This window comes from Dama dama, chromosome 20, assembly GCF_033118175.1.
Source record: "Dama dama isolate Ldn47 chromosome 20, ASM3311817v1, whole genome shotgun sequence".
Classification (NCBI taxonomy): domain Eukaryota; kingdom Metazoa; phylum Chordata; class Mammalia; order Artiodactyla; family Cervidae; genus Dama; species Dama dama.
This window is the reverse complement of record NC_083700.1, coordinates 52,932,328-52,949,975: the sequence shown is the minus strand read 5'-3', so window position 1 is coordinate 52,949,975 and position 17,648 is coordinate 52,932,328. Positions and strand designations below refer to the sequence as shown.

Sequence of the window (17,648 nt, the reverse complement as noted above, 5' to 3'; positions counted from 1 at the left end):
GTATTTATCTTTCTCTTTCTGACTCACTTCACTCTGTATAATAGGTTCTAGGTTCATCCACTTCATTAGAACTGACTCAAATGTGTTCCTTTTTATGGCTGAGAAACATTCCATTGTGTATATACACCACGACTTCTATATCCATTCATCTGTCAATGGCCATCTAGGTCGCTTCCAGGTTCTAGCTATTGTTAATAGTGCTGCAGTGAACAATGGGATACCTGTGTCTCTTTCAATTTTGGTTTCCTCAGGGTATATGCCTAGGAGTGGGATTTCTGGGTCATATGGTGGCTTTATTATATTTTATATACCTTCTTCCGTAGTGGCTGTGTCAATTTACATTCCCACCAACAGTGCAAGAGTGTTCTCTTTACTCCACACCCTTTCCAACGTTTATTGTTTGTAGACTTTTTGATGAGGGCCATTCTGACCAGTGTGAGATGATATCTCATTGTAGTTTTGATTTGCATTTCTCTAATAATGAGTGATGTTGAGCATCTTTTCCTGTGTTTGTTACCTTTCTGTAGGTCTTCTTTGGAGAAACGTCTGTTTAGGTCTTTTTCCCACTTTTTGATTGGGTTGTTTGTTTTTCTGGTATTGAGTTGTATGAGCTGCTTATATATTTTGGAAATTAATCCTTTGTCAGTTGTTTCATTTGCTATTATTTTCTCCCATTCTGAGGTTTGTCTTTTCACCTTACTTATAGTTTCCTTTGCTGAGCAAAATCTTTTAAGTTTAATCAGGGCCCACTTGTTGCCTTTTGTTTTTATTTCCATTACTCTAGGAGGTGGGTCATAGAGGATCTTGCTTTGGTTTATGTCATTGGGTGTTCTGCCTGTTTTCCTCTAAGAGTTTTATAGTTTCTGGTCTTACATTTAGGTCTTTAATCCATTTTGAGTTTATCTTTGTGTATGGTGTTAGGAAGTGTTCTAATTTCATTCTTTTACATGTAGCTGTCCAGTTTTCCCAGCACCATTTATTGAAGAGGCTGTCTTTGCCCCATTGTATATTCTTGCCTCCTTTGTCAAAAATAAGATACCCATAGGTGCATGGGTTTATTTCTGGGCTTTCTATCTTGTTCCATTGGTCTATATTTCTGTTTTTGTGCAAGTACAATGCTGCCTTGATAACTGCAGCTTTGTAGTACAATCTGAAGTCAGGAAGGTTGATTCCTCTAGCTCCATTCTTCTTTCTCAAGACTGCTTTGGCTATTTGGGGTCTTTTGTGTTTCCATATGAATTGTGAATTTTTTTGTTCTAGTTCTGTGAAAAATGCCATTGGTAATTTGAAAGGGATTGCATTAAATCTGTAGACTGCATTTGGTAGTATAGTCATTTTCACAGTATTGATTCTTCCTACCCAGGAACATGGAATATCTCTCTGTTTATGTCATCTTTGATTTCTTTCATTACTGTCTTATAATTTTCTGTGTACAGTTCTTTTGTCTCCTTAGTTAAGTTTACTTCTAGATATTTAATTCTTTTTGTTGCAATGGTGAATGGAATTGATTCCTTCCTTTCTCTTTCTGATTTTTCATTGTTAGTATATAGAAATGCAAGTGATTTCTGTGTATTGATTTTGTATCCTGCAGCTTTGCTAAATTCACTGATTAGCTCTAGTAATTTTCTGATACTATTTTTAGGGTTTTCTATGTACAGTATCATGTCATCTGCAAACAATGAGAACTTTACTTCTTCTTTTCTGATCTGGATTCCTTTATTTCTTTTTCTTCTCCGATTGCTATATCTAGGACTTCCAGAACTATGTTGAATAATAGTGGCAAAAATGGACACCCTTGTCTTGTTCCTGATTTAGGGGGAATGCTTTCAGTTTTTCACCATTGAGAAGAATGTTTGCTGTAGGCTTATCATATATGGCTTTTACTATATTGAGGTAGGCTCCTTCTGTGCCCATTTTTTGAATAGTTTTAATCACAAATGGGTGCTGAATTCTGTCAAAGGCTTTTTCTGTATCTATTGAGATGATCATATGGTTTTTATCTTTCAGTTTGTTAATATGGTGTATCACATTGATTGATTTGCGCATACTGAAGAATCCTTGCATCCCTGGAATAAACCCAACTTGATCACGGTGTATGAGCTTTTTGATGTGTTGCTGAATTCTGTTTGCTAGAATTTTGTTGAGGATTTTTGCATCTATGTTCATCAGTGATATTGGCCTGTAGTTTTCTTTTTTTGTGTTGACTTTGTCTGGTTTTGATATCAGGGTGATGGTGGCCTGGTAGAATGAGTTTGGAAGTGTTCCTTCCTCTGCAATTTTTTGAAAGAGTTTTAGAAGGATCGGTATTAGCTCTTCTCTGAATGTTTGATAGAATTCTCCTGTGAAGCCATCTGGTCCTGGGCTTTTGTTTTTTGGAGAGATTTTTTATCACAGCTTCAATTTCAGTGCTTGTAGTTGGGTTGTTCATAATTTCTATTTCTTCCTGGTTCAGTCTTGGAAGAAAATTGAACTTTTCTAAGAATCTGTCCATTTCTTCCGGGTTATCTATTTTATTGCCATATAGTTGTTCATAACAGTCTCTTATAATCCTTTGTATTTCTGCATTGTGTATTGTAACCTCTCCTTTTTCATTTCTAATTTTGTTGACTTGATTCTTCTCTCTTTTTTTCTTGATGAGTCTGGCTAAGGGTTTGTCAATTTTGCTTATCTTCTCAAAGAACCAGCTTTTAGTTTTATTGATCTTTACCATTGTTTCTTTCATTTCTTTTTCATTTATTTCTGCTCAGATCTTTATGATTTCTTTCCTCCTAATTTCAGGGGTTTTTTCTTCTTCTTTTCCCAGTTGCTTTAGGTGTTAAGTTAGGTTGTCTATTTGATGTTTTTCTTGTTTCTTGAGGTAGGATTGTATTGCTGTAAAATTCCCTCTTAGAATTGCTTTTGCTGTATCCCATAGGTTTTGAGTTGTTGTGTTTTCATTGTCATTTGTTTCTAGAAACTTTTGATGTCCCTTTTGATTTCTTCAGTAACCTGTTGGTTATTTAGAACCATATTGTTTAATCTCTATGTGTTTGTATTTCTTATAGTTTTTTTCTTGTAATTGATATCTAGTCTCATAGCATTGTGGTCAGAGAAGATGCTTGATACACTTTCAATTTTCTTAAATTTACTAAGGTTTGATTTGTGACCCAACATGTGGTCTATCCTGGAGAATGTTCCATGTGCACTTGAGAAGAAGGTGTATTCTACATTTGGATGGAAGGTCCTGAAGATATCAATGAGATCCATCTCATCTAATGTGTCATTTAGACTTGTGTTTCCTTATTAATTTTCTCTTTTGATGATCTGTCCATTGGTGTGAGTGTGGTGTTAAAGTCTCCTACTATTATTGTGTTACTGTCAATTTCTCCTTTTATGTCTGTTAGTTTTGTCTTATGTATTGAGGTGCTCCTATGTTGGGTGCATAGATATTTACAATTGTTATGTCTTCCTCTTGGATTGATCCCTTGATCATTATGTAGTGTCTTTCCTTACCTCTTACAATCTTCTTTATTTTAAGGTCTATGTTGTCTGATATGAGGATTGCCACTCCAGTTTTTTTTCACTTCTCATTTGCATGGAATGTATTTTTCCATCCTCTCACTTTCAGTCTTTATGTGTTTTGAGGTCTGAAGTGGATTTCTTGTAGACAGCATATATATGAGTCTTGTTTTTTGTATCCATTCAGCCCATATATAAGCCTAAATGACTATATAAGTCCATTTAACATTTGTTGTGAAGCTGGTTTGGTGGTACTGAATTCTCTTAACCTTTGCTTGTCTGAAAAGCTTTTTATTTCTCCATCAATTTTGAATGAGATCCTTGCTGGGTACAGTAATCTTGGTTGTAGAGTTTTCCCTTTCAGTACTTTAAATATATCCTGCCATTCCCTTCTGGCCTGCAGAGCTTCTGCTGAAAGATTAGCTGTTAATCGTATGGGGTTTCCCTTGTATGTTACTTGTTGCTTCTCCCTTGCTGCTTTTAATATTCTTTCTTTGTGTTTAGTCTTTGTTAGTTTGATTAGTATGTGTCTTGGCGTGTTTCTCCTTGGGTTTATCCTGTATGGGACTCCTTGTGCCTCTTGGACTCAATTGGCTATTTCCTTTTCCATGTTGGGGAAATTTTCAACTATCATCTCTTCAAAAATTTTCTCATACCCTTTCTTTCTCTCTTCTTCTTCTGGGACCCCTATAATTTGAATATTGGTGCATTTGATATGGTCCCAGAAGTCTCTGAGACTGTCCTCAGCTCTCTTCATTCTTTTTACTTTATTCTGCTCTTCAGAAGTTATTTCCACCATTTTATCTTCCTGCTCACTGATTCATTCTTCTGCTTCAGATATTCTGCTATTGATTCCGTCTAGAGTATTTTTATTTATTTATTTTTTTTAGAGTATTTTTAATTTCAGTAATTGTGTTGTCTCTGCGTGCTTATTCTTTCTCTCTTTTAGGTCTTTATTAATTGGTTCTTGCACTTTCTCCATTTTGTTTTCAAGGTTTTTGATCATCTTTACTGTTTTTATTCTGAATTCTTTTTTCAGGTAATTTTCCTATTTCCTCTTCATTTATTTGGACTTCTATGTTTCTAGTTTGTTCCTTCATTTGTGCAGTATTTCTCTGCCTTTTCATTTGTTTTTTTTTTTTAAGTTATTGTGTTTGAGGTCTTTTCCCAGGCTTCACAGAAAGTTGAATTCTTTCCTTGAAGAAGGTTGAATTCTTTCTTCCTTTTGGTTTCTGCCCTCCTAAGGTTGGTCCAGTGGTTTGTGTGAGCCTCATAGAGTGAGATTTATGCTGAGTTTTTGTTTGTTTGTTTGTTTTTCCTTTGATGGGCAAGGCTGAGTGAGGTGGTACTCCTGTCTGCTGATGATTGGGTTTGCATTTTTGTTTTGTTTGTTTTTTAGATGAGGCGTCCTGCACAGGGTGCTACTGGTGGTTGAGTGATGCTGGGTCTTGTTTTCAAGTGGTTTCCTTTGTGTGAGTTCTCACTATTTGATACTCCCTAGAGTTAGTTCTCTGGTAGTCTAGAGTCTTGGAGTCAGTGTTCCCACTCCAAAGGCTCAGGGTTTGATCTCTGGTCAGGAATGAAGATTCCACAAGTGGTTTGTTTTGGCATTAAGGGAAAGTAAAACAAATATCCAAAAATGAGAAACCAAAGATGAACCCCAGACAAATGACAGTTACAAAATCAGGCAAATAATAATTAAAATAATAGAATATACACATATACATATACACCCATGAGCAAAGTGAAAACAGTCCAACATAAATAAAGTACAGTAGATTGATCCAGGGAACAAAAGAAGTAAAAAATTATATTTACCAGTTAAGAACAAAACTAACTTAAGCACAAACTGGAAAACAAAACTAAAGCAAGGTGCCAAGTGGGGAATAAATCAATGAAAACAAAACTAACAAATACATTGAGAGGAAAGGAAGGAAAGAAAGCGGAGATATGCAAAGTTAAATAGAGGTAGATGAAGAAGATTTATATACATTTAAGATTAACTGCAAGGAGAAAAGAACAGTAGGAAAGGCAAACGAAGGAATAAATGTAGAAAAAATGTAATAGGTTTTAAAAAATTAAAATTTTAAAAAGAAAAGGAAAAAAAAAATGGAAGAAGAAAGAAAAAAGGGGAAAAAAAGGAAAACTCCACAGAACTGCAAAAGTCCAACGTAGAGGTTTATGACAACAATGAAAAATGTGACTAAGGGAAAAAAAAAAATGTGACTAAGGAAAAAGAAAAAAAAAAGCTCAAAAGTTTAATTGGATTTCTTAGTGCCAGTAAAATCAACAACTACAACAGAGAGGGGGAAAAAAGAAAAAAAAAAAATCCAAAAGAATCTACAGAACAAGTCAAAGAATACTAAATGTTTTTCTTGAGTCACTGCTGTCAGAGTCCTTTCCTGCGCTGGGAGTCACAGTCCACCTCCCCTCCCTAGGATGCCCTCCAACACGGTGCTGGTCTCTGGACCTGCTGTGGGGGCTGCTCAGACTCTAATCTGGTCCTGCTCCTGTGTGTTCTTGCCTCCAGGGTCCACAGCTATCAGAGCTAGTGCATTTTCTTTTGTGGGAGCTCTCAGTGGCCTTTTATATATTCCATAGACGCAGAGTCAATCATGTGGATTTAATCTGCAGCTGGTACAGCTCATAGGAAGGTTTTGGGTCTTCTTCCTTAGCCACACTGCCCCTGGGTTTCAACTGTGGTTTTATTTGCATGTCGGTCGTCCACTGGGCTCCTGAGGCTGCCCTGGAGGACTTGAGTTTGCCCCTGTGAGGGCCAGCTGTGGAGGTGGTGCAGCTGCGTGGGCCGCAGGGGTTCTGGCAGCACCAGGTACTCAGGGGGGTTGGTGGCTAGGGCAGCAGGAAATATAGTGCCCTAGAAGGGTAGGGCAACCAGTATTGGCCAATACGCTCCAGTCTTCTTGCCTGGAGAGCCCCCACCCTAACAGAGAAGCCTCGCAGGCCACAGTCTACAGGGTAGTAAGGAGTCGGACAGGACTGAAGCGACCCTGCGTGCATAAACACGCGACTTTTTTCTTTGCCTGTGGCAGCTCTGCCCCAGTGAGAGTCGAGCGTGAAGGTGGTGCAGCTGCTTGGCTTGCAGGGACGCAAACTGCCTCTGCGGCAGGAGTTATGGCCCTACAGTTTTTTTTCGAGCCTCTTACACCTGGCGATCAGAAGGCCTCTTTGGCCAGTCTTTCTCCGTAGCTTTGCCAGTTCAGGCACTTAGAGGGATCCTTTGCTTGGGGTCCTTCTGTGTTGCTCGGTACATCAGGCATATAGAGGGCACCCTCCCCCCCCGGAGATCGGCGCATCAGGCCCTTAAAGGAGCCCCCTGGGTGGGGTCCTACTCTGTAGTTCAGAGTGTCAGGCGTTTGATGGTCAGCCTCTATTCAGCCGCTGATGCTGGCGTGTGGAGAGAGAGGGGCTATGGTGATGGTTCCACCCCATACATGTGACTAAGCAGTATCACCTTGCTTCCATGGCTGCCTGCCTTTCCTCCACAGGCATTTCCCATCACGATCTCCTCCCTCACATCCCCTCCCTTGGTCTTTCCGCAGTCAACAGCAGCCCTCACCTTGGGATTGCTCCACAATCCCTAAACTCCAGCTCCCAGCCGCTGCACCTTCCAGGAGACCTGCGTTTCTGCCTGGCGTATGTATGGTTGCAGCAAGTACTGTCTGATTCTCATTCCATTTAGGCTGCCACAGATCAACTGTTTCAATTTCAGCCTTTAATGTTTTTCTTCTGACTCAGACAATTGCTCTGCTGTGGAAATCAGACCCCTGCTTCAGTACCCCCAGCCGACGAGGGTAGGTCCAGTCCTATTAATACTCCTGTTTTTCCCCCTAGTTCCTTCCTCCTACTGAGTTTTGCGTGGTTCTATATATTCTTTCCCACTGGTCAGGTCCTCCTGTCCGCTCCCAGCTGGTGTTCTGCATGCACTTCTGTGTCTGAGGTGTATTCCTGATGTATCCGTGGAGAGAGATGTACTCCACGTCCACCTACTCCTCCGCCATCTTGCTCTCCCATTTTTTTCTTTTTAATAGGGGTAGATGATTATATTTTTTCTGTTTTAATGCTAGACTTTTTCTTTATACTAAGAATAATCTCATTAATATAAGTTTTCCAGCAAATACTGCCGCATTTACATGCTAATAAGCAGAAAAAAAGAGCAGGATTTGAATCCTGGTCTCTTTGGATAAAAGTTGTGTTCTTTCTAGGATAATTTGCCACATCCTAATATAAGTAATTTTAATTGAAATGTTTTTGAATGAATAAGTGAAATTGAATGCAAAATTTTCTTTTTTTTTTTTTAAAGAATGAATTCTGTGTACATAGTGCTACATGCTAAGTTCAAAATTCAAGAATTTGGCCTAATCATTTTCATTAAAGACTGATTAAGATGGCCTCGATTGCTCTGCATTCTGATTCAGCAGACGTCTTTGGGTCTTACTTTGTGTCAGACCCTGAATTAGGCATTTCCAATACCTGGCCCACATGACCTCGAGAGGTAGATGTTGATAGCAAGATTTTATAGGTGAGGCATGGATGCTCAGAGAAGATGAGTAAAATGCTAAAGATTTGTCTCCAGAACCAGTTCTGTTCAATCATAATAGCATAGCAGTCATTTAAAAACATATTTGCACTTAGAATATATATAGTCCAGCCAACAATGAGGCTATACTCCTATTTACTTTCACTTTCCTGTTTCTGCTGAGAATTAGTTTAGGCAATAAAATAACAAAGATTGAGGTCTAGCTTCTAAATTTTAATAGTTTTACTGGGATGTAGTTCATATACTATAAATTTTACCCATTTGAGGTGTACAGTGATAGTCACTCAGCCATGTCTGACTCTTTGTGACCCCAGGGACTGTAGCCCACCAGGCTCCTCAGTCCATGGAATTTCCCAGGCAAGAATACTGGAGTGGGTTGCCATTTCTTTCTCCAGGGGATCTTCCCAACCCAAGGCTTGAACCCAGGTCTCTTACATTGGAGGCAGATTATTTATTGTCTGAGGCAACAGGGAAGCCCTTTAAGGTATACAGTTCAGTGCTTAATTTAGTATAGTCACAGGGTTGTCAAACCATCGTAATTTCTAATTTCTGAATCTGACTGTTAGTTGTTGGTTTATTCCACTATCATTGGCCGTAAGATAAGAAATAGAATCCTATATCATAAAATAATATAGACCCATTCTCTATAATTTTCTGATTCATCTTTGTCCAACCAAAGTCCAGTAACTTCCCCCTTTCAACTTTAGTACAAAAAGCGACACCATCCATGAGAAATATTTGCTTATGGGATATTAAGCTGATTTTCGTATGTGCCATAGAGAAGTCTTAGAATGTGAAATCTACTTACTTATAATGTAATTCTTGAAGATATATAAAGGGGAACTCAAAGCATGTATGCAATTAGTATTTATTAATGTGACTTCTTCAGGTTAAAAAAAAAAATCCCCTAATAACCATTGATAGCCATTTCTGACTAATGGCTAAGGAGATCAAGCTTCAAGATATCTAAATACAGTCTCCTCCCTCATTAACTTGACCTTTAGATTAGAAAAAAGTCACTTGAGTATCATAAGAGACTTAATTATGTTATATGAACATGTAGTTAATGTACTTTGTACACACACATGTATACTATATATGAAGAGCAATTTTTATTTTCAAAGTGCCACTGCATCTTTAATTCAGGTGGTGGTTGAAACACTTCTAGTTTCCCACCCCGTTTTTGATAGGTGAAATTGGAGAACGGACACATTAATTGAAGTCCTGTGTTCAAGATAAGACCTAGTCAATGGTCGACATTGCAAAAAACTACTGGTTTCCTGCCTATGGCCCAGGCACTTCCTTATAACTTCATTGAAACCATCCTTGGTTTCCATCTCTTGACTTACCCATTAAATGTGGTATCTATACACAGACATACTAGACTAATAATAGAATAACATTAGGATGTACAGATGTGAGAACTAGACCTTAAAGAAGGCTTAACACCGAAGAATTGATGCTTTTTGAACTGTGGTGGTTCAAAAGAGAAGATGCTTGAGAGCCTCTTGGACAGCAAGGAGATCAAACCAGTCAATCCTAAAGGAAATCAACCCTGAATATTCATTGGAAGGACTGATGCTGAAGCTCCAATTATTTGGCCACCTGATGAGAAGAGCTGACTCTGGGAAAGACCCTGATGCTGGGAAAGATTGAGGGCAAGAGAAGAGGGCAACAGAGAATGAGATGGTTGGATGGCATCACTGACTCAGTGGACATGAGTTTGAGCAAACTCAGGGAGATAGTGAAGGACAGAGAAGCCTGGCATGCTGCTGTTCATAGGGTCACAAAGAGTCGGACACAACTTAGCAACAGAACAACAAGAATTCCTTATAATTTCTGTAATATAGTTTCTCCCATGTGTCTGTGCCATTGACTTGCTATTTGTTCTGCCAAAATTATATTCCTCTACTCCCCACAACTCCATGGAAGTTCTCATCCTTCTAGTCTCATCTGAAAAACCAGATCTCTGCAGTCCTCCCATTTACCCAGTGTGGCTCTAAGTTTGCGCTGTTCTGTGCCTCCCCTATACTTTGCATTAACCAGGTAAGAGCAATTTTCTTACCATGTCATAATAATACACTTATTGCTTGTCATCTACCATTTGAGCAGGAGCTCCTTGAGGGACCATTTCTATCTTCTCCTCCATGGTGCCTGACGCATGTTTTTTTTTGAATTCTGAGTGAATGTCATGAAAGGTTGTTCTAGGGAAGGTGTTGATTACATAATTTCATTCCTCTGTCTCCTCAAAGCCAAGGACAACAGTGAGAAGGTCCTTCCTTCAACAGCCAAGCCTTAACCAAGAGCACAGTCACTGTGATAGAGAAAGAGATTTGAAGATGAAAGATTCTGTTAGCTCTGTCACTTAATTGGCTTAGGAAGGTCACTTAAGATTTTTGTGCCTCAGGTTTCCTCATATCCTTGGGCAATAGTAATGGGCAGAAATTAGTTATTGTGAGAATCAGTTGAGACATTTTATGGAAAAGTAGCTTGCAAATTGTAAAGCACTGCAAACATGGGAAGAGACCTTAGAATCTGGTAGAAAGAACAGGTGGTTTGGCCTTAAGTCAGATTTTAAGCCCAGACTCCACCACTAATTATTTGACTTGCACAACTTAACTCCTGAGAGCCTATGTCTTTGCTTGTCAAAGGAAAGCAATAACACTTAGGCAGCTTAGAGTAATGTTGTGAAGGTTAGATGGAATCCAGGCAGTGTTCCATCTGTGTACGTTCAACTGTTAGCAACTAGAGCTTTTGCACATTGTATATTCATACCTCTGCACCCTCTTTTCTGTGGCAGATTTTACCCCAGGGAGAGCAGGCCCTTCCTCTCAGGCCAGGGAGAGGGCAGACTGCTGGAGGAAGTTCCTGACTCTCCCGGCCTGTGACCCCAGCTGGCCTGGGTGTGCCTTGGGACAGGGGTGAGGCAAAGCCTCAATGTGGTGTCCCAGCACATTCCTAGGGCAGCTGTTTCTGCTGTAGCTTCTTTTACCATTTCTTTTTGAAGCTCCTTATTAAAGTTAAAGCATGCATACCAAAAAAGGTACATAGCCTAAGTGTATAGATCACATTTTATAAACTGAACACACCCACATAACCAGATCATTCATTCTCGTTACTGCCTGATGTTCCACTTTGTAAATGCACCACATCTGATTTTTCTTTTCCAGTGCTGATGGACGTTTGGATAATCCATTTTAGGGGTGTTGCAGAGTGCTGCTGTGATTGCTTATTCATGTCTTTTGATGGGTATATGTATTTCTCACGGGTGTATACTTAGCAGTAGAGTGCTAGGCCATAGAGTATGCATATATTCAGTTTGGGTAGATATTAAAAAAAATTTCCCAGCATATTTGTATAAATTCATACTCCCACCAGAAGTGTTTGAGTTCTAATTGCTCCACATCCTCACATCTTCACTATTATCTGTATTTTTAATTTTAGGAGTTCTGGTGGATTTTATAAGACTGTGTAGCATTTTGGAAGTGGAATCATTCCCTCAGCCCCCAAAGCTTCAAATTTAATACGTTCATTTCAGGAATGTGCTGTGTACAGAAGCAGGGGATTATGAAGATACAGAGCTCCTGGTATGGTACTTGGTATACGGAAGGAAGATGACAAATGATAGCTGCTATCATCATCACCCTCCTCCTCCTCCTCATCATCACTACTCACTGCCTTCTCTGCTCTTAAGGGGAGAGAGTAGGACATGGTAGATCCAAGGGTGAATAAGACATAGTCTCTACCCAGTAGGAGCTCAAGAGCTAGTTGAAGAGGCCAACACTGGAAATAGATTATTTTTAGAGGGTACAATAGGAACTTGAGAAAGAGGTAGTGCTTGAGCTGGGACTTGAAGAATAAGTCAGAGTTCAACAGAAAAAAAAAGGAAATGGGCTGGAGGAAATGGCAGGGGCACAAAAACCCTTGGTGGGGAGTGGCTGCTGTGGGCAGCATGCTAGAAAAGAGCCATTTGAGGCTGGAATCATTGCGTGCTGGTGTTGGTTTTTTGGGTGTTATCACCCTTGCTAGGATGCATGGGGCAGAGCTGGTGACCATTCGGGGTCAGTGTGACCTTACAGTACCCTGCTGCTGTGTTCTCCACCCTCCATCTTTTATTTTCTACCTCCTCTAGGAAAACAATCAGCCTTCTCTTCTCTCTCTCCGGATCAAAACCTGTCCCGAGTGTAAGGTGCTTGAAAACCACCACTGAAGCTTTGATAGCTGCAAAATGTCAGTGGTTACAAGGATCCCACAGTTTCTTTGCCGTGTGTTCCTTTAACTATGTTTATGTTGAGGACTGGCTAATAGTTTTTATTCTCGTGTGGGTCCAGGTTGCTTGTGGAGGCAATTAAGTTTAATAAAATGCTCTTCTTCCCAGTACCATATGTAGACCATGGATAAATGTTCTTGAGGAATTTTGATGATTATGATGATGGTGATAAAGGTGATGATCAAGAACTAAAACAATGTCTTATTGATTGAGCATCAACTGTGTGTCAAGCACTGGCTGTATAACAGTAAGGAAGATGGACATGATCCCTATGCTCATGGAACTGAGAATCTTAGGGAGGATCAGACAAGTAAACAGTTGGTTCTACTAGTGTAATAAGGGCTGTGATGGATAGGGGTATGTAGTTCTGTGAGAGCACATCAAAGAGGCACCTCACCCAGACTAGGAATCAGGGGGGCGTCCTGGGAAAGGCACCATAAACCTGATAGCCTCGTGAAGGGAAGCGGGGAGGAAGTATTCCAGGCAGAGGAAAAAGTGCGTAGGAGGAGTAGAGTGCAAGGGAGGTTGGCTGACTGGAGAAGCTGGAAGAAAAGGCTAGAAATAGAAAGCATTTTGCCACTTAATGTTTCTTTTGCATCTGTGTCATGATATCTTTTGTTTGCCTGTTTTCTAGGAATGTTTACCCTTGCGGAAGTTGCTTCACTTAATGACATTCAGCCAACTTACCGAATCCTGAAACCATGGTGGGACGTGTTTATGGATTACCTGGCTGTCGTTATGCTGATGGTAGCCATCTTTGCAGGAACCATGCAACTTACCAAAGATCAGGTGGTCTGCTTGCCGGTGCTGCCAGCTCCCGTGAGTTCAAAGGCGCACGCTACACCAGGGCATGCCGACGTTACCACCAACATCCCCAAGATGGAATCAGCCACAGACCAAGACCAAGACGGGCGGATGACAAATGAGATTTCCTTTGGCGCATCTGCTGTGACACCTGACATACCTCTCAGAGCCACATATCCTCATGCAGATTCCACGGTTCCAAATCAGGAGGCCAAGAAAGAGAAGAGAGACCCAACAGGCCGAAAAACAAACTTGGATTTTCAGCAATATGTATTTATTAATCAGATGTGTTACCATCTGGCCCTTCCGTGGTATTCCAAGTACTTTCCATATCTTGCTCTTATACATACTATTATTCTCATGGTCAGTAGCAACTTTTGGTTCAAATATCCCAAAACATGCTCAAAAGTAGAGCATTTCGTTTCGATCTTAGGAAAGTGCTTTGAATCTCCTTGGACTACTAAAGCGTTGTCTGAGACAGCGTGTGAAGACTCGGAGGAAAACAAGCAGAGAATAACAGGTGCCCAGACTCTACCAAAGCATGTGTCTACCAGCAGTGATGAAGGGAGCCCCAGCGCCAGCACCCCGATGATCAACAAGACTGGGTTCAAATTTTCAGCTGAGAAGCCCGTGATCGAAGTCCCCAGCATGACCATCCTGGATAAAAAGGATGGGGAACAGGCCAAAGCCCTGTTCGAGAAAGTGCGGAAGTTCCGTGCTCACGTGGAAGACAGTGACCTGATCTATAAACTCTATGTGGTCCAAACAGTTATCAAAACGGCCAAATTCATTTTTATTCTCTGCTACACAGCAAATTTTGTCAACGCAATCAGCTTTGAACACGTCTGCAAGCCCAAAGTGGAGCACCTGACCGGTTACGAGGTGTTCGAGTGCACCCACAACATGGCGTACATGCTGAAAAAGCTGCTCATCAGTTACATATCCATCATTTGTGTGTATGGTTTTATCTGCCTCTACACTCTCTTCTGGTTATTCAGGATTCCTTTGAAGGAATATTCTTTTGAAAAAGTCAGAGAAGAGAGCAGTTTCAGTGACATTCCAGATGTCAAAAATGATTTTGCGTTCCTTCTCCACATGGTAGACCAGTATGACCAGCTCTATTCCAAGCGTTTTGGGGTGTTCTTGTCAGAAGTCAGTGAAAATAAACTTCGGGAAATTAGTTTGAACCACGAGTGGACATTTGAAAAACTGAGGCAGCACGTGTCACGCAACGCCCAGGACAAGCAGGAGCTGCATTTGTTTATGCTGTCAGGCGTGCCTGATGCTGTCTTTGACCTCACAGACCTGGATGTGCTAAAACTCGAGCTGATTCCAGAAGCTAAACTTCCTGCTAAGATTTCTCAGATGACTAATCTCCAAGAGCTTCACCTGTGCCACTGCCCTGCAAAAGTGGAGCAGACTGCTTTCAGCTTTCTCCGCGATCACTTGAGATGCCTTCACGTGAAGTTCACTGATGTGGCGGAAATTCCTGCCTGGGTGTATCTGCTCAAAAACCTTCGCGAACTGTATTTGATAGGCAATTTGAACTCTGAAAACAATAAGATGATAGGCCTCGAATCTCTCCGAGAGTTGCGGCACCTTAAGATCCTCCACGTGAAGAGCAATTTGACCAAAGTCCCCTCCAACATTACTGATGTGGCCCCACATCTCACCAAGTTAGTCATTCATAATGACGGCACTAAACTCCTGGTACTGAACAGCCTTAAGAAAATGATGAATGTTGCCGAGCTTGAACTCCAGAACTGTGAGCTAGAGAGAATTCCACATGCTATTTTCAGCCTCTCTAACTTACAGGAACTGGATTTAAAGTCAAATAACATCCGCACAATTGAAGAAATCATCAGTTTCCAGCATTTAAAACGACTGACTTGTTTAAAATTATGGCATAATAAAATTGTCACCATTCCACCCTCCATCACCCACGTCAAAAACTTGGAGTCACTTTATTTCTCTAACAACAAGCTGGAATCCCTACCAGTGGCAGTGTTTAGTTTACAGAAACTCAGATGCTTAGATGTGAGTTACAACAACATTTCCATGATCCCAATAGAAATAGGATTGCTTCAGAACCTGCAGCATTTGCATATCACGGGGAACAAAGTGGACATTCTGCCGAAACAGCTGTTTAAATGTGTTAAGTTGAGGACTTTGAATCTGGGGCAAAACTGCATCACATCCCTCCCAGAGAAAATCGGTCAGCTGTCACAGCTCACCCAGCTGGAGCTAAAGGGGAACTGCTTGGACCGCCTGCCAGCCCAGCTGGGCCTGTGTCGCCTGCTCAAGAAAAGTGGGCTTGTGGTGGAAGATCACCTTTTTGACACCCTGCCCCTCGAAGTCAAAGAAGCGTTGAATCAAGATATAAATATTCCCTTTGCAAATGGGATTTAAACTGAGATCCTGCCTGCACATGCATGTGCAGGAACCACTTCCTAGATTGCAGATGTTCACGTACCAGTTATTGCAAGATGATGCATTTTAGGAGTAGATACACCTTTAAAAATACAACACAGGGAGAGGACGCATAGAAGGCTGATAGAAGACATAACTGAATGTTCAGCGTTTGTAGTGTTTTAAGTCATTTACTTCCAAATCTTTTCTCTCTTTTTCTTTTTTCTGGGGAAAGGGAAGAAAAAATTATAATCACTAATCTTGGTTTCTTTTTAAATTGTTTGTAACTTGGATGCTGCCGCTACTGAATGTTTACAAATTGCTTGCCTGCTAAAGTAAATGATTAAATTGACATTTTCTTAACTATGCCACCTTTTTTTGAGGTGTCTTGATTTACTTTGCATAATTGGTATAATAATGCTTTAATTCAGACCACTGAAGGCACATCAGGTAAATTTAGATTTGCTGAAATACTGATTTTTGTTTTAATTTCAAGCACCTAAAATAAGCACTTCTTATAATATTTAACTGGTGCTACTGCTTCTGAGAATCCCATTTTATAGATTTTACACTCTTGAAGGCCTGAATTGCAGCAAAAGAGTGTAGATCATTGAGGGAGTTTTGTTTGTTTGTTTTTTAAGAATAAATATCAAAAAAAAAAATAAAAGAACTCTTTCCTTACTAATAGTTGTTTTCCATAGTCTGGAGTTCTGATTATATGATATGCTTTTCTATCACTACTATAGAGCTGCCAATAAATAGAAAATGTTAGTTTAAAATAAATTTAATTACAACCAAAATAAAATTTTAATGTTTAATGACTAACATCCTTCCAGTTTATCACCATTTGGAAAATAACACAAATTCAAAGCAAATATCATTAAATTACTTACCCTTTCCACTGTTGTGGGGAAAAAAGTAGGATTTGTAGTTCACTAAGTTGGAAACTATTTCTATTCATTTTAGTGACAGGCTGTACTTCCTGTGTTTGTCTGCAGCTAGGAAGGGTCATGTTCAGGGAAATGCTAGCAGAATGTACTTTTTGGGTGATGATTTTTCCTTTTTTATCTACTTAGAAAGTAGCTAAATCGATCTCAGAAAATAAAAAAACTTAACTGCCACCTGTCTGTGTATAGGTTGGCAGGTATTTCACAGGCTTTTCTACACTCGGATAGTCTCTCATCACACCTTAGCATGGCTTGAAAGATTTTGCAGAGAATGTGAAAAGATGGACTCACGTGCATGCTTTTCCTCCCCCAAATTGATCTCTGGGGCTGCTGGCCTGTCGCAAGTGGTGGTGGTCTTTGCCTACTATATAGCTTCTGAATATTTACCTTCAGAGGTGTTATCACTGATGGGAGAATCTGCGGCCACCATGGCCGAATGAGCAACTGACCCCAGCATCAGCATCCTGGCCACTCCCTCTCTTCCTAGAAGACTTCAGGTAGAAGAGTAACATAAAAGGCCAGGTTTAGAAAATCAGAGGATCATGACTGAGTTTTGGTGTAAGCAAGTTCTCTCTGGTGCAGGCATCTTCCATTTCTCTCAGCATTCATTGATATATTCCCTGGTATTGATCATGTACCTACTTTGTGCCTTGGAAATTCAAGGAACTGAGGATTCGCTGTTGGAATAAGTCACAGCCTTGGGTTTATAACAGACTGTGCGAGATCATATCAATTAGGCAACAAATAGAAATAATTGGTTACAGTTGTCATGTAGAAGGTGTACAGAATCTGTGCATGAATAACAGCTGGGAGGGGGCACATTTGGTTCAAGTGGAGGTTCAGGGAAGTTTGCATTTAGAAACTCTGCCTGTCGACACTTGTGGACATTTCCTCCCCACCAGCCCTGCAGGGCGCTGTTCTCCCTAAAGAGTAAGGCCACCACCCAAAATTGGTACAACATCTTTAGAAGGATGCCTCACTTGTGAGATAAACAGGCCAGATCTTAGGATCCTTGCTTTATGGACTAGGAAGCTTGTCTTCCTCTCTAAAAAGTGCATGTTGTTCTTGTAGGCACAGGTGACAGCCTTCTCGCAGCTCACCTTGCTTGTCAGAGGAGAGGCCTGGAGGAACCCAGAGTCTGGCCCTCCCACAGCTTGACCAC

The 17,648-nt window shown here is 40.5% G+C and overlaps 1 protein-coding gene across 8 annotated transcripts in view; it reads left to right on the top strand.

Moving 5' to 3' along the window:
- The window catches only part of LRRC8D (leucine rich repeat containing 8 VRAC subunit D), a 130,840-nt gene extending 114,933 nt beyond the window's left edge, over positions 1-15,907 (top strand). For 7 of the 8 annotated variants that reach the window (XM_061121428.1, XM_061121424.1, XM_061121427.1 and 4 more), the window contains one exon: positions 12,961-15,907. In XM_061121428.1, coding sequence (XP_060977411.1) covers positions 12,963-15,539 — 2,577 coding nt within the window. In that variant the 5' untranslated portion in view covers positions 12,961-12,962 and the 3' untranslated portion in view covers positions 15,540-15,907. Of the gene's footprint in view, positions 1-7,058; positions 7,683-12,960 lie in introns of those variants that run through there. The other variant, XR_009689121.1, reaches the window with a different exon arrangement.
- The last annotated feature ends 1,741 nt before the right edge of the window (positions 15,908-17,648 follow it).